The following is a 26035-nucleotide window of genomic DNA, read 5'->3' as shown; positions in this document are numbered from 1 at the left end:
TAGATGACGTCACTTGCTTCTCTTTTATATATGTTTATTACACTTTTAATAACATGAGTTACTATGCAAAACTACCAAACTTGTAAAACAAATTACTGACCAAACTATCTCTATCTATCTATCTATCTATATATCTATCTATCTATCTATCTATCTATCTGTCTGTCTATCTATCTATCTATCTATCTATCTATCTATCTATCTATCTATCTATCAACATTTACAGATTTTTATTTTGTTGGATGCCATTTAATAAAATGCACTGCACTTTCACTTGAACAACTAATCCTTGACTTTATCTTTCTACACTACTGACAGTTTTGTTCCCTATTAGTTCAAGCTATTAACACGAAATAAGGTCCTCTGTCTGTTTACTGTTCTGCTCGTAATGTGAAAGTGCAGTGTTAGTCACTGCTGCTTGTTTGTGCCTCTGCAGCATTGTGTAAAGAGCTGCATCAGCACAAGGGAGTATTGGGTCTTAAATACAGCTCAATGATAGCCTGGTAATAACCCATGGGAGCCATGCACTCACTCCCAGTGCACTCTGATGGATTGCCTTGCTACACAAAGGGCAAAAGATGACAATGGGAGGCTGTTAATAGAGAAATATTTATCAAATGCTTGACATGACCCCCTGGAGTGCAGTCCCCATTGTTTGACCCGAGTGTGTTGTAACCTATGGTTCAGAAAAGTCTGCTTAATGCTGTGCTGCAAAGAGGGTCAAGATTCAATATTGTTGATGTGATGTGAATGTCTTAGGCTTAATGTCTCATACAGATGCAGTCAGTGTGTACAACTCATCTTCAAAACCATTACCCTAAAACAGTATGAGTGGAGCTGCTTTTAAGCACTAGGATGAGCCAAACACACACACACACACACACACACACACACACACACATATTCTCAGTTCATTAGCACTTCAGACAGGAGAGGACGCAGCACAGGTGTCATTTGACAGGGCCATTAAATGAATAGATCACTCCACTGCCTCTGTTAACTCAGGCTATCCAGCAAGGACACAGCATACGGTTCCTCTTATGGGAAACCAGGAGGTCAAGACTAGAGTAGAAAAGGCTGAAATGAGAATCTCCACTACAGGTAAATGTTTCTCAGTTCCATCTCTAGATATTAGTTAGACACAATGTAGACTTACTAATAGTAAATGGTCTATTCAAAACACAAGTCACATGCCAGAATGATGTATAAACTGCAGTTGAGAGTCTCTAAGCTGTATTATTGCATTTTGTTGACATAAAGAGAGGTTCAGATCTTTAAGAAAGGTTCAGCGCCAAGAGTCTATTTTAGAAATGGTCTTGAATGACTTCCTGTGAGACTCTGAGAGGAAGTTATTTAATGGAGTTACAGACTATTTGGGCAGAGCCCAAGAGAATTAAAAACTTCATAACATGGCTTACATCACCCCTAGTGGTAAGCAATGCAACTACAAAGACTGAAGAGAAATTGCTGAATTTAGTCAAGAGTTTGTCTTGTAAAGGTAGAACTCTGGAATCATATCATGTTCTCAACATTTTGATGAAGTATTAGAAAAAATACCTTTTTAGTTAAAGCCGGTACAGAAAGGTCAAACTGAGGGGAGGACTCTTACGTTTTATTCAAAAGCGAGGGATTAATCCTACCATCACCCCGTTCCCACTCGTTCATCACATTCCTGCTCTATGCTTCTCTCCGTCTTTCTCCTCATCAATCTCTCCCTGCCATTTATCTTTCTCTCCCTCGTCTCCCAGGCTCCAGCTGAGTCAATATGCAGTCACTCTGTTTCTGTCGCCTGCTTGTGGAGGGGAGGGGAGCTGGATGGATGTGTGGGTGGGGGTGTGGAGTTAATTTAGTCCCTGACCAGTGTCTTCTCAGCAGGGATACACCTGTTTGATTGATCTCTTTCTCCCTTTCTCTGCTGTCCCACTGGGCTTAGAATGGAGGTGGGGGGACAAGACCCCCCCTTTGCCGAAGTGTCCAGTCAACTACCGAGGAGAGAAAGATTGTGTGTGAGAGAGAGAGAGAGCTGCAGCCCATCACAGCAGTGTCCCGGGCAGGCAGCCCGGCAGCCCTAGTGATTAATGACGACAGGGTGTGGAGCTGCTCCTCAATTAGCCGCCAAGTCCACAGCAACTCATGAGTCTGACAGCCCCAACCTGAAAAAGAATGAGCGAGGGAGAGAGTTAGATCACCCCTCCCTCGCCGACTCTTTTTCTTAGGCTGTCTCTCTCTGTTTAGATCTTGTCTCTTGTCTCTCTTCACCTACACCCTCTTTCTCCCCTGGCTTCTCTCCTGTTACTTTCTTGTTGTCTCTTTGATTACGTTAGCCTAATGTAGACTCTCTCTCCCTTTGCAAACTTCCATATACATTACATTCTGTTAATTACCGCATGAGTACTCTGATGACTGTTTGTCATGGTGATACAGACCAGGCCGCTCTCTTTCTCACACACACACACACACACACACATACACACACTCTCCTCAAGCTCATAAAGCAATCAATCACCCAACTGCTTCTGCTTCATGATTTAAAAAATCCACTGAAGGCTTTCCACGGGACTGTTAATCACATCAACCACATCACAAAATACTACGCCAGCAACAACAACAAAAAACTGCGGCGGTGCGCACCTCTGCCCAGTGATCTCTTAGCCATCCCATTTGTCTAGTGAAACTGTGCGTATGCGTGACGACAGCCTGACAACGCAGGCAAACGAGTGTGTCGCAATTATGGCTAACCACTAATAATGCATTCCACCGCTACAGCTGGATTCCATTTGCAAACGCGCTGGGGGAGCACAGCACCGATGTCACGAATGTTGTGTGCATGAAAATTCGTGCCTTGGCACCGGAACGGTGGGGTGAAGATTGATCCCAAGTCATGCCCGGAGTGACAGCACCTTTTCCGGCTCTGCTTTGGAAAATGTTTCAGTTACCTCATGCTTCCTCTATTATATGTAAGCATGCATTCTACAGAGCAGAGGAAAAAAAAGTTAGGGTTTTTCAGACTTTTAGTCCATGTCTATTAGCTTTGAGACTATACACATTACCAATAAAAATCTGAAAGTCTAAACATCTGTAGGATTTCTTACAATGTTTTTGAAAGAATACGTCTATGCTTTATTTATTTAATCAGAAATACAACGAAACAGTCACACTGTGAATTATTGTAAATAAAATTAACTTGTCTATTTTTATAAATTGTACCATATAAGTGATTCCTGTGATGGCAAAGCAGATTTTTCAGCACCTATTATAATATTTAGCATTAATTAATTACTCAGAAATCATTGTGGTATGATCGACCATGTCAACATTAAACATTAAAACAGCTGTTCTGGATCAGGACTCAAATGCAAATAAATAGAAAGTAAAAAAATAAAAAGATTAATTTGAAGTTTACTAATCCGTTTTGATTAAAGTGTTAAGTGCTACTTTACAAGTTTAAAGATTTTCATATCTTGCTCAAAATAACCAAAAATATTGATGATATATCTCAATTTATGTCCAATAAAATGCTGTCTAGATTGACAATAGCAAAAAACAAACCTTGCTTCCTTCTTGTGACATAAACTAAAACCTATGAAATCTGTTCAATGTGTGCAGTGACCCAACACGGAAATAAATTGCACTCAAGTCATTTTATGGGATTTTTATATGTATCTGGCCCTTACAATAACTATAACTACATCCTTTTAAGAATAAAAAATGTCAGAATTTATATTCCATAGTGACATCTGCTGGGGAATGTTTTCTGTTTCTATTATGCAACTGTTTTGATTTGCCGGATAACATGATTGGACATTATGTGCTTTGTGTGCACTTCAGTGTCAGGATATATAAACAGTATATATAACCAGCATATAATTCAAACTACTAGCTACATTACTCCAGAATAATGTGCTTTAATAAAATGACCAATATATTGTCATCTGTGAACCTTACTTTGAGGAATATGGAACGCTTGTTTATTTTACCTGCTGCCCTCAGCCTAAGGCTTGGTATAACATTGTCCTAATGTTTAAATACTACTGTCATGTGCAGTCAGGGTTTAAGTGGACTCTATGACATCATTTATAAACTTTCAACAGGCAATGTTAGGTGCGACTATGACACAACGAGGTGTTAAACCCAAAAGGTCAACCAATCCATGAAACACTATGCATTAAGCTGCTGTCTGACACATGCTGGGCAGGAAAGACTAAAAGAATTGGTGATGTTAAGACAAAGCTGGAAAATAATAAATCCTGCTATGTATACAATATAGAGTTGAGTGAAAAATTTTTATTTTTTTCTTTTTAAAATGATTTCCAAGTGGTGTTTAACAGAGCAAGAACATTTGTAACTGTATTTTCTACATTTTGTCTTCTGAAAAAAAAAAAGTTTCTTTTCATTCATGCATTTTCCTTCAGCTTAGTCCCTTTATTTATCAGGGGTCGACACAGCGGAATGAACCGCCAACTTAACCAGCATATGTTTTCCACAGGAAATGCCCTAGCTGGACACATAGCTGCACTCATTCATACACTATACGGACAATTTAGCTTACCCAAATCACATATAGTGCACGTGTTTGGACTGTGGGGGAAGCAGAGCACCCGGAGGAAACCCACACGAACACGGGGAGAAGATGCAAACTCCACACAGAAATGCCAACTGACCCAGCTGGGACTCAAAACAGCGACCTTCTTGCTGTGTGAAAGTGCCAACCACTGATTTCTTTTAGGTCAATATTATTAGCTCAAAAATATTGGCTATAGAGAACAAACCATTGTTGTCCAATGACTAGCCTAATGTTAACCTAGTTAAGTCTTTGAATTTCACTTTAAGCTCAATACCCAGGATGCATTTTTTTGTTTTTAAACACAGTGGCGCAGTAGGTAGTGCTGTTGCCTCACAGCAAGAAGGTCGCTGGTTCGAGCCTCGGCTGGGTCAGTTACCGTTTCTGTGTGGAGTTTGCATGTTTTCCCTGCGTTCGTGTGGGTTTCATCCAGGTGCTCCGGTTTCCCCCACAGTCCAAAGACATGTGATACAGGTGAATTGGGTAAGCTAAAATTGTCCGTAGTCTATGAGTGTGTGGATGTTTCCCAGAGATGGGTTGCAGCTGGAAGGGCATCCGCTGCGTAAAACGTGCTGGATAAGTTGGCGGTTCATGACATTTAACATATAAATGTACACATATAAACACATATAAACATATACATATAAAGTCTGTCTAATCTGTCTATTTGATGATTAGTTTTGGGCTATTCTTAGATGTCTATTAGATTTTCACTGACAGCCCAAGTTTAGCCTTGTTTTAGCCAAGCTGTCTACATTTAGATATCTATTAGACGTAAAATAGCTTGCTGTGATAGCTCAATTAGCATCTTGTAAAAGAACTAGTAAAATACTGTTATCATGGCAAAGACAAATGAAATGCAACACAGGCTCATTCTGAAAACTTAGCCCTATATGCTTTCCTGGAGATCGCGAAATATGTAGCCAGAGCTACGTACGGCTGCATTACGTCTTTCAAACAAACACTAAGGGGCGGTATGACACCGTTCCTTTTCTCGCTAACCAGCTGATCGCTTACCTGCATATGGACGGCTTTCCTGCTGTTATCAGTTTGTCCAGTTAGCGCTTCATGTGCGTCAGCGGAATTGAGATACAGAGCGGAGTTGACTGCGATGACGAGGTTTGAGTCCAGTGAAGAATGGTTCCAGAAAGCAGAAAAATAAAATAAACAAGTAAATAACATGGTCAGAGGGTGGTAAAATCTGAAAACTTGGTAAAAATCAGGGGGGCTTTTCTTTTTCTGGATTTCAGTCAGCCAGTCAGTGACCTCTGTTGGATTTACATGCGAAGAGCAGCCGCAAATGGCACTCAAGAGAGAAATTTGACATCTGAAAAAGCGTACACAGCGGCATCTGGTGGATTCGTAAAAACAAAAACTGCAAATAAATATAGCTCCTGGGATGTATTTTGCTCTCTCCAGAAATGTATATAGGGGTACGCAATCAGAATGAGCCTGGGTAGAAGAATTAAGTTATTAAAATAATTATGTTTTAAAATTTGTTGTAAATAACCTCTGTCAAACAGGACATGGTAAATATTTCTAAAAAGAAGTCAAATTTAACAGGAGGACTAATCATTTAGACTTTAAATGTACATACAACTACTATTAAAGGTTAAATACGTGTCCTCACACTCAAGAGCGAAGGGCACATAAAGCTATAGAAATCTGTCAGGTCTTGTTTAATGAAATCCACTGAGATAAAAGTACTCTTGTCAACACCCTGCCATTATTCTTCATAATGTGACAACCCTGTACATACCACACGGCTCTGAAACTTCTACCCAAGGCCTCTACTCACCAGATTTTCCTTCCGCCCTCTGTCAGGATATTTTATGGACCGTCGATGTTTGTGTATGTGTATGTGTGTGTCTATGTGGTAGCGAGTGTACACCACAGAACAGCCAAGTTAATGTTATGAGAAGCGGCAGGGGTTACTTAAGCAAGAGCAAAAGTTTTCCAGAGCAATGTGATTATTTTTACTGACTCAACACACCCCCACTCCCTTTTAGCAGCGGTGATGGTAACCACTCGGTCTCCTTGCCCTCTCTGCCTTGGCGGTAAGCTAACCCAGCTGTTCTCAATGCCATTTTGGGGAGAGGAAAAACCGAAGGCAGGAGAGGGACAGAAAGCGAGAGAGAAGCTGGCAGGGAGGGGAACAGACCTGATTATCCAAATACAGTCATTAAAGGGGAAATGTGTTTTTCAAACTGTCAAGATGATTAATGAGGGGGAGCAAATCCTCACAAATGCTCTTGTTTAGTCTAACTGGCAGACATGATCCTGGCCACTGATTAATGGCAGTGCTGGTGCGTGAGGCCACCGCGAGGTGAGATGAGTGGGTGGGTGGTGCTGGGGGAAGGTGTTAGGTAGTGGAAGGGCGTCAGGACGATAAAACGTCACAGAATGTTTTAGAAAGAGATAGAGAGATGAGAAAAAGTGCATCAGAGTCGTCTGCACAACAACAGTTTTCTTATCTTCGACACTTTTTTAGAGGTTTAATGAGTTTAAACAACAAGGCTGCATAGCTTCACCTCACAAAAATGCTCATTAGATGTTTTTGGCCAAACCCGCGGCGGTTGAACAAATACTGCGGATGTGATTTATGGCATAAATAACCATGGTAATAATTATAGCATACAACAGACATGCTGTAAAGTAACAGTCATTAGCCTAAGAAGAAAAGCAGACCCTGTCAACCCTACAGGGATCTCGGCATTGTTTTTTGTAGTCAAATCATATGGAAAACCTTAACAGTGTGTGTGTGTGTGTGTGTGTGTGTGTGTGTGTGTGTGTGTGTGCGTGTGTGTGTGTGTGTGTCTATGTGAAGACAGTTGACCTTAAAAGTGACTGATTTTCCTCCTGGCATGAGCTAAAGTGCTGATACCTGACTATTTCACTTTGCTGACCTTAAAGAGTGGCAGTTACAACTTGCATACACACACACACCCTTGCTGCTACAGGTTAAGATTTCTGTGGCATAATGACACAAGAGCAAACATTCATTAGCCACTGTCTCATTGGCAGTATTGGAAACCAATTGGTCTGCGAGCTATTCATCAGGAAAGCAGACAGGCTAACAATTCATGTATGGACCGCAGAGCTATTGGCCTGTTCTGGGAGGTCTTCTTTAGACTCTTTAGGTTACAGTTAAAAAAAAAAAAAAAAAAACACATGTGGGTAGAAAATTAGCCTGCCACTAACCTACATCTTCTTTTGTCCCACATCAAGCTGACCGCTGTATCATTACTCAGTCCTTTTCTAGGAATTGTCAATAAATTTCATGTAAATGTCTCAACAGAGTAAGGATGACGCACTTGTGCACAGAAATTCTGGCAGATAAGATTGAGCTGATAATTATTTCCATATTATATTCATTAAGCAATAAATATAGCTGAAAGGTCTTGTTTTCATTTTGTTCAAACAAACATTTAAACTAAAAACAAAGATAAATATATTTTGAGATAAAACATTTGAATGCTAAAAGGGAGTATTAGAGCATTATAATATACAGTAATATATTATTCTCATTTTGAGATTTGCAAACGATTGTATTTTTTTTCTCAATTACAAATGGGGTGATTAAGTATGCACAATTAAATATCTACAGTTTGATATAGATTTAATTTAATATTTTATATTATGATAAGATAATTCTTATTAATATTAAGATATATTCAGATTTATATGAATTTTTATTCATTTTATTTCTATATTTGTTATTTATCAGCAAATGTGTTTTTGATGGTAATGCAGGTTCATCTCAAGCCTGAAAGGACAAAAAGAAAATAAATAAAAAGTTTTAAATTAATTCCCAGAATGCAGGCCTTAATGCAAAGTCAAATGTGTATAGTCAATAGAAAGCACCAATTATTTCCGTGTAAAAATAACCACTACAGGCCTTGAGTGGCAAGAAACGGCTGTTTTTATTTCTAGCTTGTAATTATTTCTTTCAGTTCTTATGGCTGCATGGTCCTCCTCATGACCTCTCTTTTCTCTTATTTAGTCCCTGTACATTAATAAAATGGTGAACAGCTGTGATCCTCTCTTAACATGAGAAAATGTAAGGCTGTACATCTCTTGGGTCCTTTCTCCATATCATCATGTTCCGTTCTCTTCTCCCATAAAATCCTTCACTATGCCTCCCCGGAAACACAAATGACCCAAACACACACACCATATCTTCGTCACACTAAATCAGAGATGCCCAAATTATGGCCCGCGGGCCAAAGTTGGCCCTTTGTATCCTTTGATTTGGCCCGCCAGAGGGAAAATGATTGGGAAGGGTTGGGAAATGCCTTTAACAGAATTTCTCATTTATACTTTATTGTAACCTTTTGTTTGTTTGCTTTATTGTTGAGCTAAAACAGCAAACTGAAATTAAACGTTTCAATTAAATGTTGTAAATTAAATGTACACCCTGTAACTTAACAAATAGAGAACAAATCAGAAGACATCAGCGTGCAAATCAAATCAAAGGCAGGTTCAGCATGACTAGAGTATTCGGCATTGAATTCCATTGTTTTATAAATGGATTTTAATCATTCATAATTACAAAACCGTTTAATGGTTTTATTGTGATAAGTTCATTAAATTAATATACATTTTCAAAAAAATAGAATGCATTAGTAAATACAGTTTCCATTTATTTATTTATAAATATTATAATATTATAAAATTAGAAATTAGAAAATTAACCATGGCAACTTTAATGTAATGCAGTTTGCTACTTTCTTTCGGCCCACAACTCTCAATCAAGCTTAGCTTTTGGCCCTTCATAAGAAAAAGTTTGGGCACAACTGCAAAATAAATGACGCAAAAGCCTCTGATAAACTTCAGGTCAAATTAAAGAACAAACTCATGTGATGTAATTATGAACATAATTATGCCACAACAAAGTTAGTTTGGAGTACGTTTGAGGAGTTCGAACAAACTCAGATATAAAGACACAAAATCTGTCACAGGGGGATACCTTTTCAAAAAGTTAAATTTTGTACCATACAAGTATACATTAGTACCTTTAAGGTTCACTTTTGTACCTTTAAGGTACTAGGAGGCAGTGTTAATTTTGTAAAACGAGACGAGAATGTGAATATTCATTAGCATATCAGAATTAATCTTGGTGTGTGATGTATGACACACACACACACACGCACACGCATGCACGCACGCACGCACGCACACGTTTAAAAAAGTAACTGATCCACAGTAGATGCAGAGACAGTATAAAATATTATTTATTTAATGCCTAAAATGTCGGTAACTCTGGTGTAATTTGAACGGAAGGCAGTCTAACAATATCGCTCCCGAGCGAGCGAGCACGTGCGCATCCACGTGATGCTGTTTATGTTTATGTTTATGTGTATGTATGTGTGTGAATGAGAGAGAGCGTGATGCTATGTGTCGCTGGCTTGGTGCTGTCTGTGTGTGCGTGTGTGTGTGTGTGTATATATATGTGTGAATGAGAGAGAGCGTCCTGCGCAGATCTCTAATAGGAACAAGACAAACAGGTGACTGCGAACCCAAGGTCGCATATACGGTATTCAACTTCTGAATGGTTTAGGCACAAGCCAACAGTTTATTATGCACGGTAATACCGTATACCAAGGTAAAATAGGGCGGAGGTTTGACGGTATCAAAAATTGGATACCGCCCAAGCCCACCGTAAACCATATGGGGAGGAAATAGCTGATACAAACAACAAATCTAAAGCAACATCAGCATGCTAAGGAATCTTCTTTTAATTCTTCTAAAAAAAAATTTTCTTCACCCAAGTGTGTGCTTTTGCTGAACCGAAACGGTGTAGCCTCTCACTGACCTTTAGAGAACTGAATCTGTTAGATTATACATAAAAAATTATTACATAGGTATGATCCTTTTAGCTGCGGGTACAGTTTAGCTAACCCACTCTAGGTTCGCGTGTGCTGTCTGCGTCTGCCGCGATCGTCATGACAACAGCCATTTCTAGTGTACCTCTTTATCAACACGAAAACTGCGTCATTCAGGACGTCATTTAGCGATGTGATTATTTCTTACTGTAAGAATGTAATGATACTGTAGTGCTACAATCTGCTTATCAGGGAGTCTCATACAATATAACGAAACTTCCTTGAAGTTTAGCACAATTTTACTTTTTACTTACATTTTTGCTTTATAATTCCTCTATGAGAGTTAACATAGACATAGGACTGAGTGCACAGTATACAAGATAACAGATTATCATTTGCCCATCATAAGTCCTTACTTTACTTATTTACTTAGTGCTATACAGCTGAGCACCATGAACTGTATATCCTGCTATAGTCTGACATTGCAGAGTGAACTTTTAAAGATTTAATTGCATGAAACTGTTCAACAGACTGGTAAAAAAAGACTAGTAGTTTACCAAATTAAAATAAAGGGTTTGCTAAATAATTGCAAAATCCGTCATTTTTAATAGGCTATACTGTTCTTGCTCACACATAATTTTACATATTACTTATGATATAAATAAACAATGCATATCAAATTTTTGGTCTTAAATGGAGCAATATATTCCATATTTTAATTAGACTGTTTTATTTAATTTTAAGTTAGAATATTTTGTATACAAAAATGTAAACAATATTTAATTAAATTACACTTAAATTAAAGCATAATAACATAATAAACTTGTTGTTCTGAGTCTTTGTGTTTTTTCACATCGACATCTTCAACGGTTAGTTTCTTCTTTTATTTGTAATACTCCTTTACAATCTCCTGTTTAAAGAGCTACATGACTTCACTGGAAAGCCTAATAGCAGAACTGATTCAAAACAATTCACTATAATCAGATGCTTTCTTAACTGCTGTTTTCTCACTGCTGTCATTTTAATTTTGTATCTAATTTGTTACTGAGATGAAAAAGCACAGCATGCTTACATATTCATCTAAAAGATGCTCACAGCAGAATGAGTGGCATTGAGATGCTTGCCATCAATTTAGCACACAACAAATTCCCACATCCATATAAGACAACATTCATTAATCTGGCTTGTAACAAATACACTAAGCAGCTCCTATCAGTCAGACCTATAAGCAGCTGATGGCAAGAAGAACCTAAGCATGTTAAATGCCCAGCTATCACTATAGATGACATGAAAAATTACAGGAGGAAAGGGAGTTAACCAGCGGTCCCCAAACTCTCTAAGCAATATCTAGATAAACATATATCCCTCGATGTGTTTGTGAGAAGATAAATCATGTCAGAGAGGGAGAACGATGATGTGTAGATGCTCAGAAAGAGAAAACAGAAAAGACGAGAGGGAGTTAATGGAGGGCACGGGTGGGAAGGCTGGGTGGAGAAGTCAATGTTTCTGAAGAGCTGAGAGTAGGACAGCTGTGTGCAAGTGTGTGTGTGTGTGTGTGTGTGTGTGTGTGTGTGTGTGTGTGTGTGTGTGTGTGTGTGTGTGTAAGGCCCTAGAAGCAAGCTCTGTTTGTGTGTGTCAAAGGGAGTAGTGATTAATGACCCACAGGCCTTGTTTCTCTTGCTTCCTTCCTCAGCAGCAATGTCACACACACACCGTCACATGTCAGCCTAATGGACGCAGGCAGACAGTGGCGAGAGTTGCCCGTTGCTCCAGACTCACACGCACATTAAGAACATGCATGCATGTTAAAAAAGTCCAAAATTTCACCGAACAATTCACGTCTGCGTCTTCACTCTTTGCACTGATTGTGTGCATGAAAGAAGTAAGAACAGGAGAAAAAGATGTTGTGTGTCAGAGAAAAAGGAGAATGTGCGGCTGAGAGAGAGAGGGAGAGAGAGAGAGAAGTCAGTGTTTGCATGTGTGCCGGTTCCCAGCCCTGTCAGTGAGCTGTCAGAGTGTGATTTATGGTTGTGAGACTCACAGCAGTCCTTGCTGCCAGTTCAGTATTGTTACAACTGACATCTAATGAGGCCAGACGTGCTTTCAAGCACAGCACTTAACACAGGCCTCCATCTCCACCAGTCACAGGCCCTCTTTTCTCCTCCTCTCTCACTCCCATTTATTTTCTGCATCTGGGGTGGCAGACCAAGGAAAAGAGGAAAGACACGGTCTTGCTGCGAGAGCTTACAAAACGGCGGGCGAACACAGATGAAGCTGCAGTCAGCAGGCTTTTTCTCCCCCTCCCCCTTACACAAGGCAGCACAATGGCAAATTAAACTAGAGCGAACCTTTATATTCTGATGACTTTGCTTTGAAAGGCAATATCTCACCGTTTTTCTACGCCATTCAATTTTTCAACTCTGCTCCAATGCTTAGTAATTGTCTGGAGGATAGTCGGCGCTCTGGTCTAATCATATTGGTGGCTGTGTCATTTTGAAAGGGAGGAGGAGTAATGCTGGATGAGAGCTCCTTGGCTTTGACTTTTTCCTGATCTTGGGTTTCTGCTGCGCTCCTCTTCAGGCTGCTAGCTTAGTCAGGACCCCTCGCAGTAATCATAAACAGAGCCGCTGGCAGCAGCACCCGAGTACTGCGCTCCCTCCCTGCGCCCCCTGCTCCGGTTCCTTGTCAGACGTGATTAATGGCACACGGGCCCGGTGCGCTTTGCGTTGCCAGTTCCAGCGATGTTCCCTTGATACTTAATGAAGTCTGACAAACTTCTTTTCCCTCATTGTGTTCCAGTTATTTTTCCCCGCTCCATTTAAGAGAAGCCCAATGTAGCTAAATTTGCCACCGCCGCACAAAAGCACAGGTCAGAGTTTTGATATTTATTGCGCAGTGGAGGAGCACAGCCTATAACACCGCTGGCAACGTCGGCTGTTTCTCAGGCAGCTCGTGTTGTTGTTCATACTTCAACTTTGAGTAGTTTTGATTGCAGTCATTAGATGTTCCACAGCTTACGTTCCAAGAACTAAAGGTCGTGGTGGCCTACGAGACAAGGTCTGTGGCGTCTCAAACACTTGCAATACAAAAAAAACATCCTTTACCATTTACAGGCATTAGATTAAAATAAAAAATAAAAAAGTGAGGGGAGGGGTGTAACAAATAAATAATAACATAAAAAATAAACTATGAATATTTTGAACTATAAGATTAAAAATGTGGCAGTTCATTCCGCTATGGTGACCTCTGAAATAGAGACTAAGGTCAAGGTAAATAAATTAATGAAAGAAGATTTAAAAAAAATGTTACATTACTTTTTTTAGAATAATAAATAAATAAAGTTGAACAGCACCACAAGTGGATAATTTTCAGATTAGCTTGTAAGTGCTGTGATGTTTACACTACTCACAGCAAGGCCGTTAATCGGGAAAATAGGTACAATTGGAAAGATAATTTACAAAGAAAACAACTTATACACTTAGGCGTCAGCACTTTCAGTCATGTTCAAATTGAAACTAATTGAAAGGATGAACTGTGAGCGAGACATTTAGCAAGCAGACAACATAAATTTACTATGAATGTAATAATACACAAAGAATACCTAAAAATACCCTAAGAAACACACATACTGTATTTTTGAGGTAATTCCAAACTTTAGATTTTGCTATGACATCTGGACTACGCCGTATAAAGTGCTCAGCATATATAAGTACACCCCTCACAAATCTATTTTTTAAATTCATATTTTAATAGGAAGCTATACAATATAATATTTGTGCATATACATTAGATTAGTCAGTACTGAAGCCAAATCTGGAGCTTATCTAACAAAATAACTTATGATAACGGTCCAAAAACTAGCACACCCAAATTTATATGTTATAGAAAAATATTAAATACAAATTTAAAACGAGAAAAAAAACAAGAGAAGCAAAAAAAAAATTCACAATTTTGTAACTTTTTTGCTATATTTGGTTTCAATTTAATTGTATTATCTTATCTATTGCAATTTCTAAATATGTTTGGTGACTAAAATATTATTTTAATAAATATATCTGTTTAATAAATCTGTTTTAATGTTTAAATGTACCAAAATACATTGCCTGTATTCACTGAGAAATGAATAAAAATATTAAGACTGTATACTCAGAATTTAAAAAATAACAAAAAGTATAATTTTTTTTATTGCTTATTGGAATATTGCATAATTTAACTAAAATGCACTAATTAAACTAAATATAAAAAGGAGATAAATTTAAATGTAGCAAATTTCGCACTGTAGATTACACAATGATTGTAAAGGGCAATCTAAACAGCATTAATTTCTATAGAAAGGAAATGCAACTATATTGGTTTATATGCTTAAGCAGCTGGACGTATTGAAGAGGAAAGTCAATTTAAGAGATGAAATTTACGATTTTCTTTAATTGACACTATGAAACTGTTACAAGGATTTTCAACACCATAAAGAAAAGGAAAAAAAACTATAGTATCTCCATTTTATTAATTCACAGTGTGTCTGTTTTGAAGACGCCAGCAGGGGGCTCTGTTGTTACAATTTAAAAAGTAAAAAAGTCAAGCACTACAGAAATGATCTGTTTTTATACAGTAGGTCTGTGCATTAGGCATGGGCCGGGGTAAGATTTTACTGTTATGAAAACCTTGGATAAAAATATCACGGTTTCACGGTATTTTGATCACTGCTCAAAAATATTAAAAAAAAAAAACTCTTTTTTTCCACATTGAACACAATATATTTTATTTTAATAAACATTTTAAATATTTTTAAAAAGTAAACATGTCAGGCTAAATAAATAAATCATTGACTTCTGTTGTCTTCATTATATTTAAAAACACAGATGTTTTTATTATTTTTTAATATCTTTCTTCTCTTTTAACAAAGTAAGCCACTGCACTGTACAGCTCTATAGCATGCTTGGATGTTGGTTTATTAGCGATTTGTTTTTTAGATGCTTGCTGAGTCATGGGCTGACCAAAAGCTTTTGATGTGGAAATACTGTTGTCCTAAAAAACTAAATAAATAGTCTTTAAAAACACAGGGGAAAAAAAGTAAATACACCATCGGAATGGTATAACCAACATTTTTGGCGGTTTTAAAACCTTGACTTTTCCAAAGAGCAGTAAACCTTGAAAATGGTTCTAGTCCCATACTGTGCATAAAAAAATCCTGGTGCTGCTGCATTTTTACCATGATCAGAGGACGAACATCTTTTACAATCAATTCAATGAAAAAATAACAATATGAACTTGACACTTATGAACTGTGTTCATAATACAGTTTTTAAAAATGAAATACCACAACTACTGTAATACACAATACACAAATGCAACATTAAAGCTGCAACAAGGATCAGATGAGGGGCCAGGAGAAAAAAATATTCTAGAATTTATATCACATTGTGAAAACTGCAGGTCTGTATTCAAGGGCTTTACATCAATTCATATCAATACTTTTATTTTATAGAACTTACTATAGTAAATAGTAATAAATCAGGGCCATACCTTGAAAGCCAGCAATTCTTATTTGTATATTTTTATTATGTCCACTAAAAACGAACATGTCTGACATAATTCAGAATTAAAGATTATGAGCTGAAATTTAAATACAACAGGGCACAGCTCTCACTAGAAAGTGCACTTTGCTGCTCTACAATTTTTTAAAAATTCAACAAGTAATGGCATGACAATGTGTTGATTCAGCCTAGTTCATAACTGCATTATATTTTCACTAAATTAAACTTAAATGTCTGTACATGACATTTCTAAAAGGTAACATTATAAAAATGTCAAGATGTTTAAAGTTCATCTTGACAATCTTTTTTCCCAATCAAAATATATTTGTTTTGTTTGTTTGCTTGTCTCTGAAATTTTAAATACTGCATTCGGTTGATGTCGCATTTCAAATTCAGAAAGCTTTAGACATAAAAGCATTCTCAAAGCTATGGTATATACACGTTTCACTTGATCTGAACAATAAACATGTCTCAAAAAATAAAAAAAAATGTCTCAGTCATCCAATGCTAAGATAGCTTTATCAGAAAGACTGGTTTCTACTGGTTAATATCAAACAATATAAACTGTATCCATTGTGCTTCATTTTATTTTTCTTGGATGTTAGTTAAAGACTGCACCAGCAGAGGGCGATCTCGCCACACAAATGTTTGTTGTACTGTAACTTTACTTTTGCCCCTTTCCTGGTTGTTGTGATCATTCGAATAAATGAACAACGAAAAATGTCCCAGAAATACAATTAAAAATCATAATCACTACTTGTACTCGTCAACATTGGCATGACATTGTCCAACGCTGACAGATGATGTTTGAGGATATTATCATTGCAAATTGTGTATACAAACAATAATGACTTAAGTGACAAACACTCGATAATCATAAATGTAGCTAAACAGCCGTGCACATTGATATTATAACCTAACCAGATGCTGCTTACACTTGCGACATGCAGTGGAATGGCAGAGCACGTGACTCAAAAGACTCCACAACACAGCATTTTCTGACCTCTCATATTTACAGCTCAAACTTCAAAGCCAAGCTAAACAGCGTTCTGTCAAAGTCTAGACATGTAACCAACAGGCAATGATAGAGAGTGATTTAAAGATGTTCTACCTGTCAGCATGATGTTACATGATAACTCTGTAGGCTAACTGTTTTTTCGTTATTTTCAAGAGCGCCTGAACTTGGCTGTACAGTAGGCCTACCTTGCTTTACTCGTTTCATCAAAACTTGAAGTTACGCCAACCTACATCCCAGTTTGAAACTTTCTCCATAGTCCTGAATAGTGTAGTAAAAGGAAAATGTATGTGAATATGAATATTTCTCACAATTTGTAGACTTCTAGCATGAGCACCTATACTATTTATTTGTTGTGCTTCAGGTGTTTACACGCTTTGGATATTTATCCACTTGTTAACCACTTTGTTGTGCAGAAGTACATACAGGTGTAACGTTAAAGGATTTAGTCATACTAACCTGGTTCGAACAGCTGTTTTACGGTGTTGAAAAAAGGCATTTTTGTTTCTCTGACAGCGGCTGTTTCAAGTTGACAAACACTTTCAAGTAGTTCGCGCCAAACAGTGTGTCTGTGATCACCTGAACGTGCGCGCGCACAATTTACCATGTAGGTAGGTAGGTTGGTTATATAAATAGCATAGAAAATGCTGAATGATCTTTTAACTTAAAGTTATAGATCACCCCAAAAGGTGTAATTTCTGCGTTCGTTATTTACCTTTCACTTGTTCAAAACTGATTTGAGTTCATTTCTTCAGTTGAACACAAAAGAATATATTTTGATGCTAGCTAGTATCTATCACCTATTGACTTTCGCAGTAATTTATTTTCCTACTATGGAAGTGGATGTTTAAAAATGCCAGCAACAAGCATTTTTAAAACATATTTTGTGTTCAACAGAAGAAGGAAAACCCCATAAACTCATTTAAAAATCACATGAGAGTAAATGGGGTAATTAAATCTTGGAGTATTGTCTTAACAGAGCATTTTAAAAAATCATGCTTTTAAAATGATAAAAATCTAGGATATAATAAATGGTCTTCAAACATATCAGATGTTATTAAATAACTTTTATCAATAGTTGTTAGATAAACAAGAAAGACCCTAAACACTGGAACCAGAAAAAAAGGGGGGGAAAGATGCTGATCTAAACTGACATGACTGCAACCTTAAAAAAATACAGATACAGAAAAAGATATTAAGAGTAAAAGGTTTTGCGGACAGGGTGAAATATCATGCCAGCCTTTATGGTTTCTACAGTGATACCCTCAAACCACATTTGAAGAGGTTAAACAACACTGCTTCAAGAAATGTACAAATAAATGCTCAATTGCCTTCTCTAATCCAGCATTTTTTCATGCGTCAATCTATAGAAATGACTATTTATTAGCGTTAAATGTTTGCACTCACATGCAAATTTTTGATAATGTAATATTGACAATTGCAACTATTGTTTAATAGTTTGTGCCTTTAAATGTGATTCATTATGATTCAGTTGCACATAATTTTATTACATAATCAGAATAGCGTAGTCTCAAACTTTTAAATGTAATGTGAAATTTGACTTATTCACCAATAAGATCAATAAAGAGGTCCAAGAAACACTTTTAAACCACATTATGGCCTTCTAACAAGTTAGCTATTCTTGCATGAAATTCATGTGCAAACAAACAGACTTCACAGGATCTCCATGACAGAATATTTAATATTCATCCATTCACAGGTAAAGTACAGTAGATAAAGGCGCAGCATTTGTACATTCATGGATCGCTTCTTACATTAAAGCAACCTGTTAACTCAAAATTAAGCTTCAGATACAGTGAAATGACTCGCATCACAATACAGAATGGTTCACTGGGTCAACAAAAATGAAAAATGTAAACGTCTGCTGGATTAGTGCAGTCCAAGATAGCTTAAACTTCTAGTAGTCATGTGATACAAATATTGTCAGTGTTCTAGACTAAAACTATAAAAAGACTTTGAAACATTATAGCCCTAACAGCAAAACATTGATAAAATTGAACACAAATCCACATTAAAATAAAATAAACTTCATTTCCAGAATGCAGAGAAGGCTCTAATTGCTTTACATTAGGGGGTAGCTGGCTGCTGTCGCAATGCCACAGTGATTCTTTAGGTCTTTAGCCATGTAGATGTAGCCTTTGTCACCCCATCTGTCAGTCCAGCTAAAGAAAGATAATAAAAAATGCATTTTAAGTAGTGCTGGCAAAACAAAAAATGTGTGTATTAAAATAATAATAAGTAAATTATACCTGTTCTTCACAATCCAATATCTCCTTCCAGCAACATCAGCACCCTCATAACCATAACCAACCACCAAGACTCCATGATCAAGTTCTTCAGTGCTACATGCCTTCTCGTAATAGATGCCTAAAGTTCAGTATTAGAAAAGGAGTTCAACCTCAGACTTTCAGAGCAAGTTAGGGCATGTCATTTGGTAATAGTTGTTCGTAAGCTACTATTTAAGCAAAAATCCAATTCCAACGACAGAGTTACCTACCAGACTGATAGAACTGGAAGGATTCATGTCCTGCATCAATAGCAACAGCAACAGGACCCACAGCAGCAACAGCCTTCATAAGAGCATGCTCTTTACCACTGGGGATGTCAACAAAACCGGTGTCATTTGCAGCACTATAACGGGGGTCATAATGGCATGGCTGATCATCCTGCAAGCAAAACAAAAGGAACATTAAATGTGAGGTCTCAAATTACCTAGTGGTCTCTATTCAAAGTTATTTTGACAAAAAGCTCAAATGTAAATTTTCCATAATCTGCAGATAACTTCAAGAGGATGAAAAACATGCTAGGAAACTGGCATAAAAATAATAAAAACTAAAATTGTTCAAACTGAGGGTGCGAATTGGAAATATCTATGCTGGAGAGGTAAATTTAACCAAATAATTTCAATGACTTTGACTAAATAAGCAAAACATTTGAGATGGTGGGATATCGCGAGTGGTCCAGTCGTTAAGTTTGGCTACCCAAGCACACGTTGTGCTGAGGTAAAGTCACAAGTTGGTTGCTTGTCAAGAAACTTAGTTTATGAAAATAATGATCATACATGCATACAGTGATACAAATCTATCATTTAAGGCAACTAAATTATAACATATGGGAACATGGCTAATGACCAGGGCCAGACAGAATCTGCAGACATTTTTTTCTATTTCTGCATAGAATTTTGTAAAAATCTTTATGCGGAATTATTTTGGGAGTATTATAACTAAAAACTTAATATATGAAATAAAAAATAATACATTTGTAACTTTTATTTAATGTTTACAATGCAAATCCTTCTAGATCCACTTATTTGGTAAACAAAGCAAGTCTCTCATATAATATATCTACTGAAAGACAGAAAATATTACTTTACACACTGTATTTTAAATAAATCAAATGAACATTTTCATATTAGACAATAATAATAGTGAAATAAATTTACACAAGTAGATCCCAATGAGAGGGCTAAATAGACCCAATGAAGGGCTAAAAATCTGCAGATTTCTGTGCACGCAGAGCCGGTGTGGGCCTACTAATAACACAGGAGCTGAAATGGGAGCAAAACCCTCAAGTTAACACCTAAATGGTTCTTACTGTTGCAAGATAAGGGTATGACTCCTCAGAGTCCAGCCCGTTGTTGTCTTGAACATACTGAAAGGCCTGGTCCATGAGGCCTCCATCACAACCATTATTGCCCTGCGGTCTGGAACAGTCCATCAAGTTTTGCTCACTCAGGGAAACCAGCTTTCCAGTTTTCCGGAAGACTTGACCCTCCAAGGCACCTGTTGAGCTGAAAGCCCAGCAAGATCCACACCGTTTCTACGACCACAAGACAGACAAGTCACCAAAGAGTAAAGTCACACATACTGCACTTTAGCAGGAAGTTATATTTTAGCTGTATAAGAATAAATTTAACTTATCATAAAACGTTTGCACATGGCTTCAGACTTGGAGCTCACCTGGTCTTTGATAGAAGTAACGTAGCCCTTCTGCCTCCAGTCAATTTGTTGAGGGGCTGTAAAAAAGCTGGGCTCTATGAACAATGAGCCCTTCAACTTCCGATTGGGGTCACGATTATAACCATTCATTGCCTGTCTGAACTCCTCATTTGACTAACAAAGAGAATGAAGAGAAAACGTTTAAGAAATCAGCCTTAAAAATAGAACTTTTAAAGGATCAAAAGATCCTCAATTTGAGAATAAAATATAACTTTACAATGCCATAGAATGAAAATCTGGATGTACTTTCAAAACATAGATACAGCTGAATAAGAGTGCATGGAAATGGCATACAATGAGCATCACAAGCCATAGTTTCCTCATTCTCATTTAAATTCCAGTCAAAAACAGGCCAATATAGCACAATTTTTAAAACAAACAAACAAACAAACAAACAAACATGCAACTCTGACAACAACTCCGTGCTAAAATAAATCTTTTTACCACTTCAGTTGAAAGGAATCTACTCCATTTTATTTTTTTGCCAACTGATTTATTATAGATTATTTGCACATGTACATTTTAGAGTATATATCATGCTGTGTGTGTGTGAGCATCAGAGAAGAGCTCTTTACTATTCATCGCCTTTCCAAATATGGTCAAAAACCAAGCACATTGTTTCAATGCATTCTATGCCACCTTTAAAGTATAAGCGGCTTACGCTGCAAAAAATGCTTTTCTTACTTAAACTTTTGTAACTTAATCTTGCTTTGCTTACTTTTTGGTCTTGTTTTTAGTCCAAATATTTAAAAGAAAAATAATAATGTTTCAAGAAATTATTTTTTTTTATTGAATTTTTCCTTAACTCTTGGCAGATCAAAAACATCTTACGTCAAAATGAAAAACAAGATTAGTTGTTTATAGACAATTCTTAATTTTGGCATATTATTTCTTAAAATAAGACAATATTTTTGCTTGTCTAGAAAATGGTTCTTGCTTTAAAATTTTAGACTAGAAATAAGAAAAAAAAATCAATTAAGAAAAGCCTGTTTTTGCAGTGTAAATCTTCAATCTAAGATGCGGCTGACTGTGATTGAATCACTTAACAAGTAAAAACCAGCATTCCATTGATGTGAATGTCCTTAATGAACTGATCTGGTTTCACACCGATGAAAGGGCACACTTGATTTTCGATTGCCTGTTTTCTAAAAGCTGATTTGACCATTTGAATTGTATAAAGCAATAAAGAAATAATAACTTGACTATAATGCTAAACTACTCACCATGTCACCAAATTGGTTCATTCCCAGTCTGAAGGTGTGTTTGCCCACTGAGTGCTCAAGGTTGTGTAGCTCAATTTTTCTCAAGTTCTTCTCCCAAACCATTCTCCTCCAGCCCTCTTCTTTCTGGTGAAGAAAACAGACATTTTATCCAATGCAAAAAGCCATTTCATTATAAAGACAAATATTGCTTGATAATCCCACCTCATGATAGCTTTTTCCATGCCAGCTCTTCCATAGGTGCCAGTGGTCATCTAACTGCAGGTCTAGTGTTGGAGCAGCAAATACTGCACTTATGCACAGTGTGACAAGTGAGGCAAACAACATCATTCTGCCTGGAAGACTGTGACAGAAGAAAACAAGACACAATTTGAAGGAATGTCACAGGAGGAGTTGCACAAATAAAAGAACGTATTTTAACCAATTATCAATAATTGCCATTCTAAATTCATTCAAAATAACTCTTAATAAAGCTGCATGCAAAAAAGTTGTAATACATTGTTCAACATTAAGTCTCTCTGACTTAGCTTTTAAAAAATCATTTACACTGCATATTTTTTAAGTGGACTTCCAAATTCACATCTAAATGTGTGCACTACAAACAAAAATAAGCTTCACATAAATTTAGCAAGCAACATTTCTTTAGAATAACGGTAAAAACTAATTAAAGATATAAACTTACCTTTTACAAGCGAAAGAAATGTTTGACTGTCAATGTTTACATCTGAGGGGGTTTTAAAGCGTGTCCGAGCACTTAGGCGGTCTCTCATTGGCTGACGGTGAAGATGAGCAAAGTGTTTACAGCCAATCAGGTCCAGCGAGAACTTGATCTTCTCGTGATCCAGCATCACAAGATCGAGAATTCATCAATGGAATATGGTGATTCTTGTGTTATTAGCCTACTTTGACAAGATTAAGTTACATTCGAAAATACTTTACCTAAATGTACAGTTAATAAAATCAACGCGTACAACATTACTGGAAAGAAAGCATAATGAATCTGACTATTCGTGATTTGATTGACGTAGAGTGTTTCAGAGTTTGTCGGGTGCATTTCCATCCTTGTTTGTGCTTGTCAAAGAAGCGTAAACTTGACAAATCCGACAAGTTTAGACAGAAAATAATCCAAGTGAAAACACAGAGGCCATTTAGAAAACTCTCCGAGTAAGCGTTTTTAAACAGCTTCAGAGACTCGTGTTTTGTACTGCCACTTAAAATGCTAAAAATAGCAGACACAGAACTTATTACCTAAGCTTGATCTTGGACTTTTGGTTGCACAGCACATTTGTGACATCATTTGCATACAGATGGTCTTTTTTTACGTTTAAATCTTTTGTTGTTGTTAATGTGAAAACAAACAAACAACAAACAATAAGTCTATATGCAAAATAAAATAATATTTATGAACTTTACAGGTTGGCCTACTAACAACTAGCCTATAATATTAATGATTATATATAAAATGCTCAGCATAACTGAGTACACTGCTTTTTGAAAATCAAGGTTTGTGTCCATTTCTCAATGAATATAGTAGGCAGTGTATTTTGGTACATTTAAACAAAACAGATTCATTAACAGATATATTTATTAAAATAATATTTTAGTCACCAAACAGATTTAGAAATTGAAAGATAATACAATTAAATTCAAGCAAAATATTGCAAAAAAATCACAACCTACAAACTTTCAACAAAATTTTTTCCATTTTTGCTTCTCTTGATTTTTTCCTCTTTTTTAAATTTGTATTTATTATTTTTTCTATAGCATATACATTTGGCTGTACTAGTTTTTGGATCATTATCGTAAGTTATTTTGTTAGATAAGCTCCAGATTTGGCTTCAGTGCTGACTAATCTATTGTATATGCACAAATATAATGTTGTATAGCTTGCTATCAAAAAGAAAGATTTGTGAGGGGTGTACTTATAAATGCTGAGCAATTTATATGGTATTTTTTTTTAGGAATTGTATTAATGTATATTTATATTTAGTTTTATATTTATAGTTTCAAACCTATTTGTGGAAACTGTGATACATTCCATTTTTTTCTAGTTTCGTTAATTAAAAAAATTATAATTAATTGATCATTTCATTAATTTAAAATAAAACACTTAATAACACTGCAAAATGAATGTTTGTATTGTGTTTGTGTGTGTGTGTGTATGTTTGAATGGTAAAATATTGTGGCTTCCACAAAAACATGAAGCAGCTTAACTGTTTTAATTATTAATAATAATCCAAAATGTTTTTGAGCACCAAATCGGCCTATTACAATGATTTCTGAAGGATCAATGTACACTGAATACTCTAACATAAGACTAGTCTTAGAATCAGCTATAGCCTCTAAGAACGCTTGAGTGAGCTGATAATAAATAAATCACCAAAAATAACTTTTAAATTTCCTTAATTTATAAATACAATACAAAAGAACAAAAAATTGCATTCAACATATCGTCACCTTAGAATTAGAAGGTTCTATCTGATATTTTTGTCAAAATTGAGTTATTGACATATTCTTATTAAATGACAACTTATTTACATTATGGGATGTTTTTCATAAGTTGTTTGAGACTTTATATTTAAAAACAAATGTTACAGACATACTGTTTGCTATATGGAATGCAAAAACTTTGCAGCTCAATTTCCCAAAATCATTCAGAATGCAAATAGAACCTTAAAATTCCAAGGTATGTCTCAAACATAGCAAGCAACAGAAAATAAATCTGTGAAATCTTATAATTGATAGTGTGTAAATTTAATACTGTTCAATTTAGTTGTTCCTGCCAGTTACAAAGTTTCTAAATATTTCAAAATACATTTGTACATTTCAACAATCTAAATTTGCACTGTTCCCTGATTCGCTTTGCATTTAAGTATTTCATGTGGCTTAAATAAATCTTCATATTTGTATTTTTTCATTTCTTAATAGAAAGCTGTGACCTGTTTATCTTAGGTGTTAATGACTGTGTTGTGTGATAATATACTGTTTATCATGATTCATTTGATCAGCAATTGATGTCATCAGTACTTGAAAGAAGCCAAATGATCAGATTGAGTGGAAACCTGACGTTAAACAAAGCAAAAAAAGACCAATCAGTCTGCTCTTCCTGCCAATGAGCTGCGTGTTTATTCTAGAAAGATCACTCAGGACTCAGGAAGCTTTGTGGTTGACATCAGTAAGTGAATCAGATGTCCTGTACATAGAGCATTTCTCATTGCAGAAATAGAAAGAGAAACTTTGCTTACCTAATTCAGTTCCTAACCTATTATGTATAATATTTACAGTACTGTTTATTTATAATTACAGTATAATTACACAAAAATCCACAGTGATTTATACACAAGACAACCTTGCCTGGATCATTGACTCTTGTACACTGCCACCATCTGAACAACATGAGAAATGCAGATTGGTTTAATGAATAATGTTGGGTTTTTTCACTTTTTACTCCAGACATTTCAGATCAACAATGAAGACTTTATTTACAATCAGTTGTTTTTGAGTTTAAAAAATGTTGCTTATCAAAATTCATCACATTCTGAGGCCAGATCAGGGGATAAAACCGAACTTCCAATAAACATATAAGAGCAGTAATTTCTTTCTTTCTTTCTTTCTTTCTTTCTTTCTTTCTTTCTTTCTTTCTTTCTTTCTTTCTTTCTTTCTTTCTTTCTTTCTTTTTCTTTCTTTCTTTTTCTTTCCTTCTTTCTTTCTTTCTTTCTTTCTTTTTCTTTCCTTCTTTCTTTCTTTCTCTTTCCTTCTTTCTTTCTTTCTTTCTTTCTTTCTTCATCCTCCTTATTTTATCATGAAAAAGTCAACATAAAGTCCACAGTTAAAGGGACAAAACACTTAATATACATATTA

General features: G+C 36.2%; 1 protein-coding gene across 1 annotated transcript; it reads right to left on the bottom strand.

The window, feature by feature from the left end:
• Positions 1–18934: 18934 nt before the first annotated feature.
• On the bottom strand, positions 18935–22549 carry ctsll (cathepsin L, like). Its single transcript, XM_056456902.1, has 7 exons — positions 22379–22549; positions 22178–22300; positions 20916–21068; positions 20551–20775; positions 19454–19622; positions 19206–19323; positions 18935–19118 (listed from the first exon to the last, which is right to left on the bottom strand). Exons 1-7 carry the CDS (start codon positions 22502–22504, stop codon positions 19019–19021), a joined length of 1014 nt encoding a protein of 337 aa, XP_056312877.1. The 5' UTR covers positions 22505–22549; the 3' UTR covers positions 18935–19018.
• Between the last annotated feature and the right edge of the window lie 3486 nt (positions 22550–26035).

The sequence above is a fragment of the Danio aesculapii genome, chromosome 5 (assembly GCF_903798145.1).
Source record: "Danio aesculapii chromosome 5, fDanAes4.1, whole genome shotgun sequence".
NCBI classification, from domain to species: domain Eukaryota; kingdom Metazoa; phylum Chordata; class Actinopteri; order Cypriniformes; family Danionidae; genus Danio; species Danio aesculapii.
Note: the sequence above shows the minus strand (reverse complement) of the source record. Positions and strands in the feature narration are given on the sequence as shown.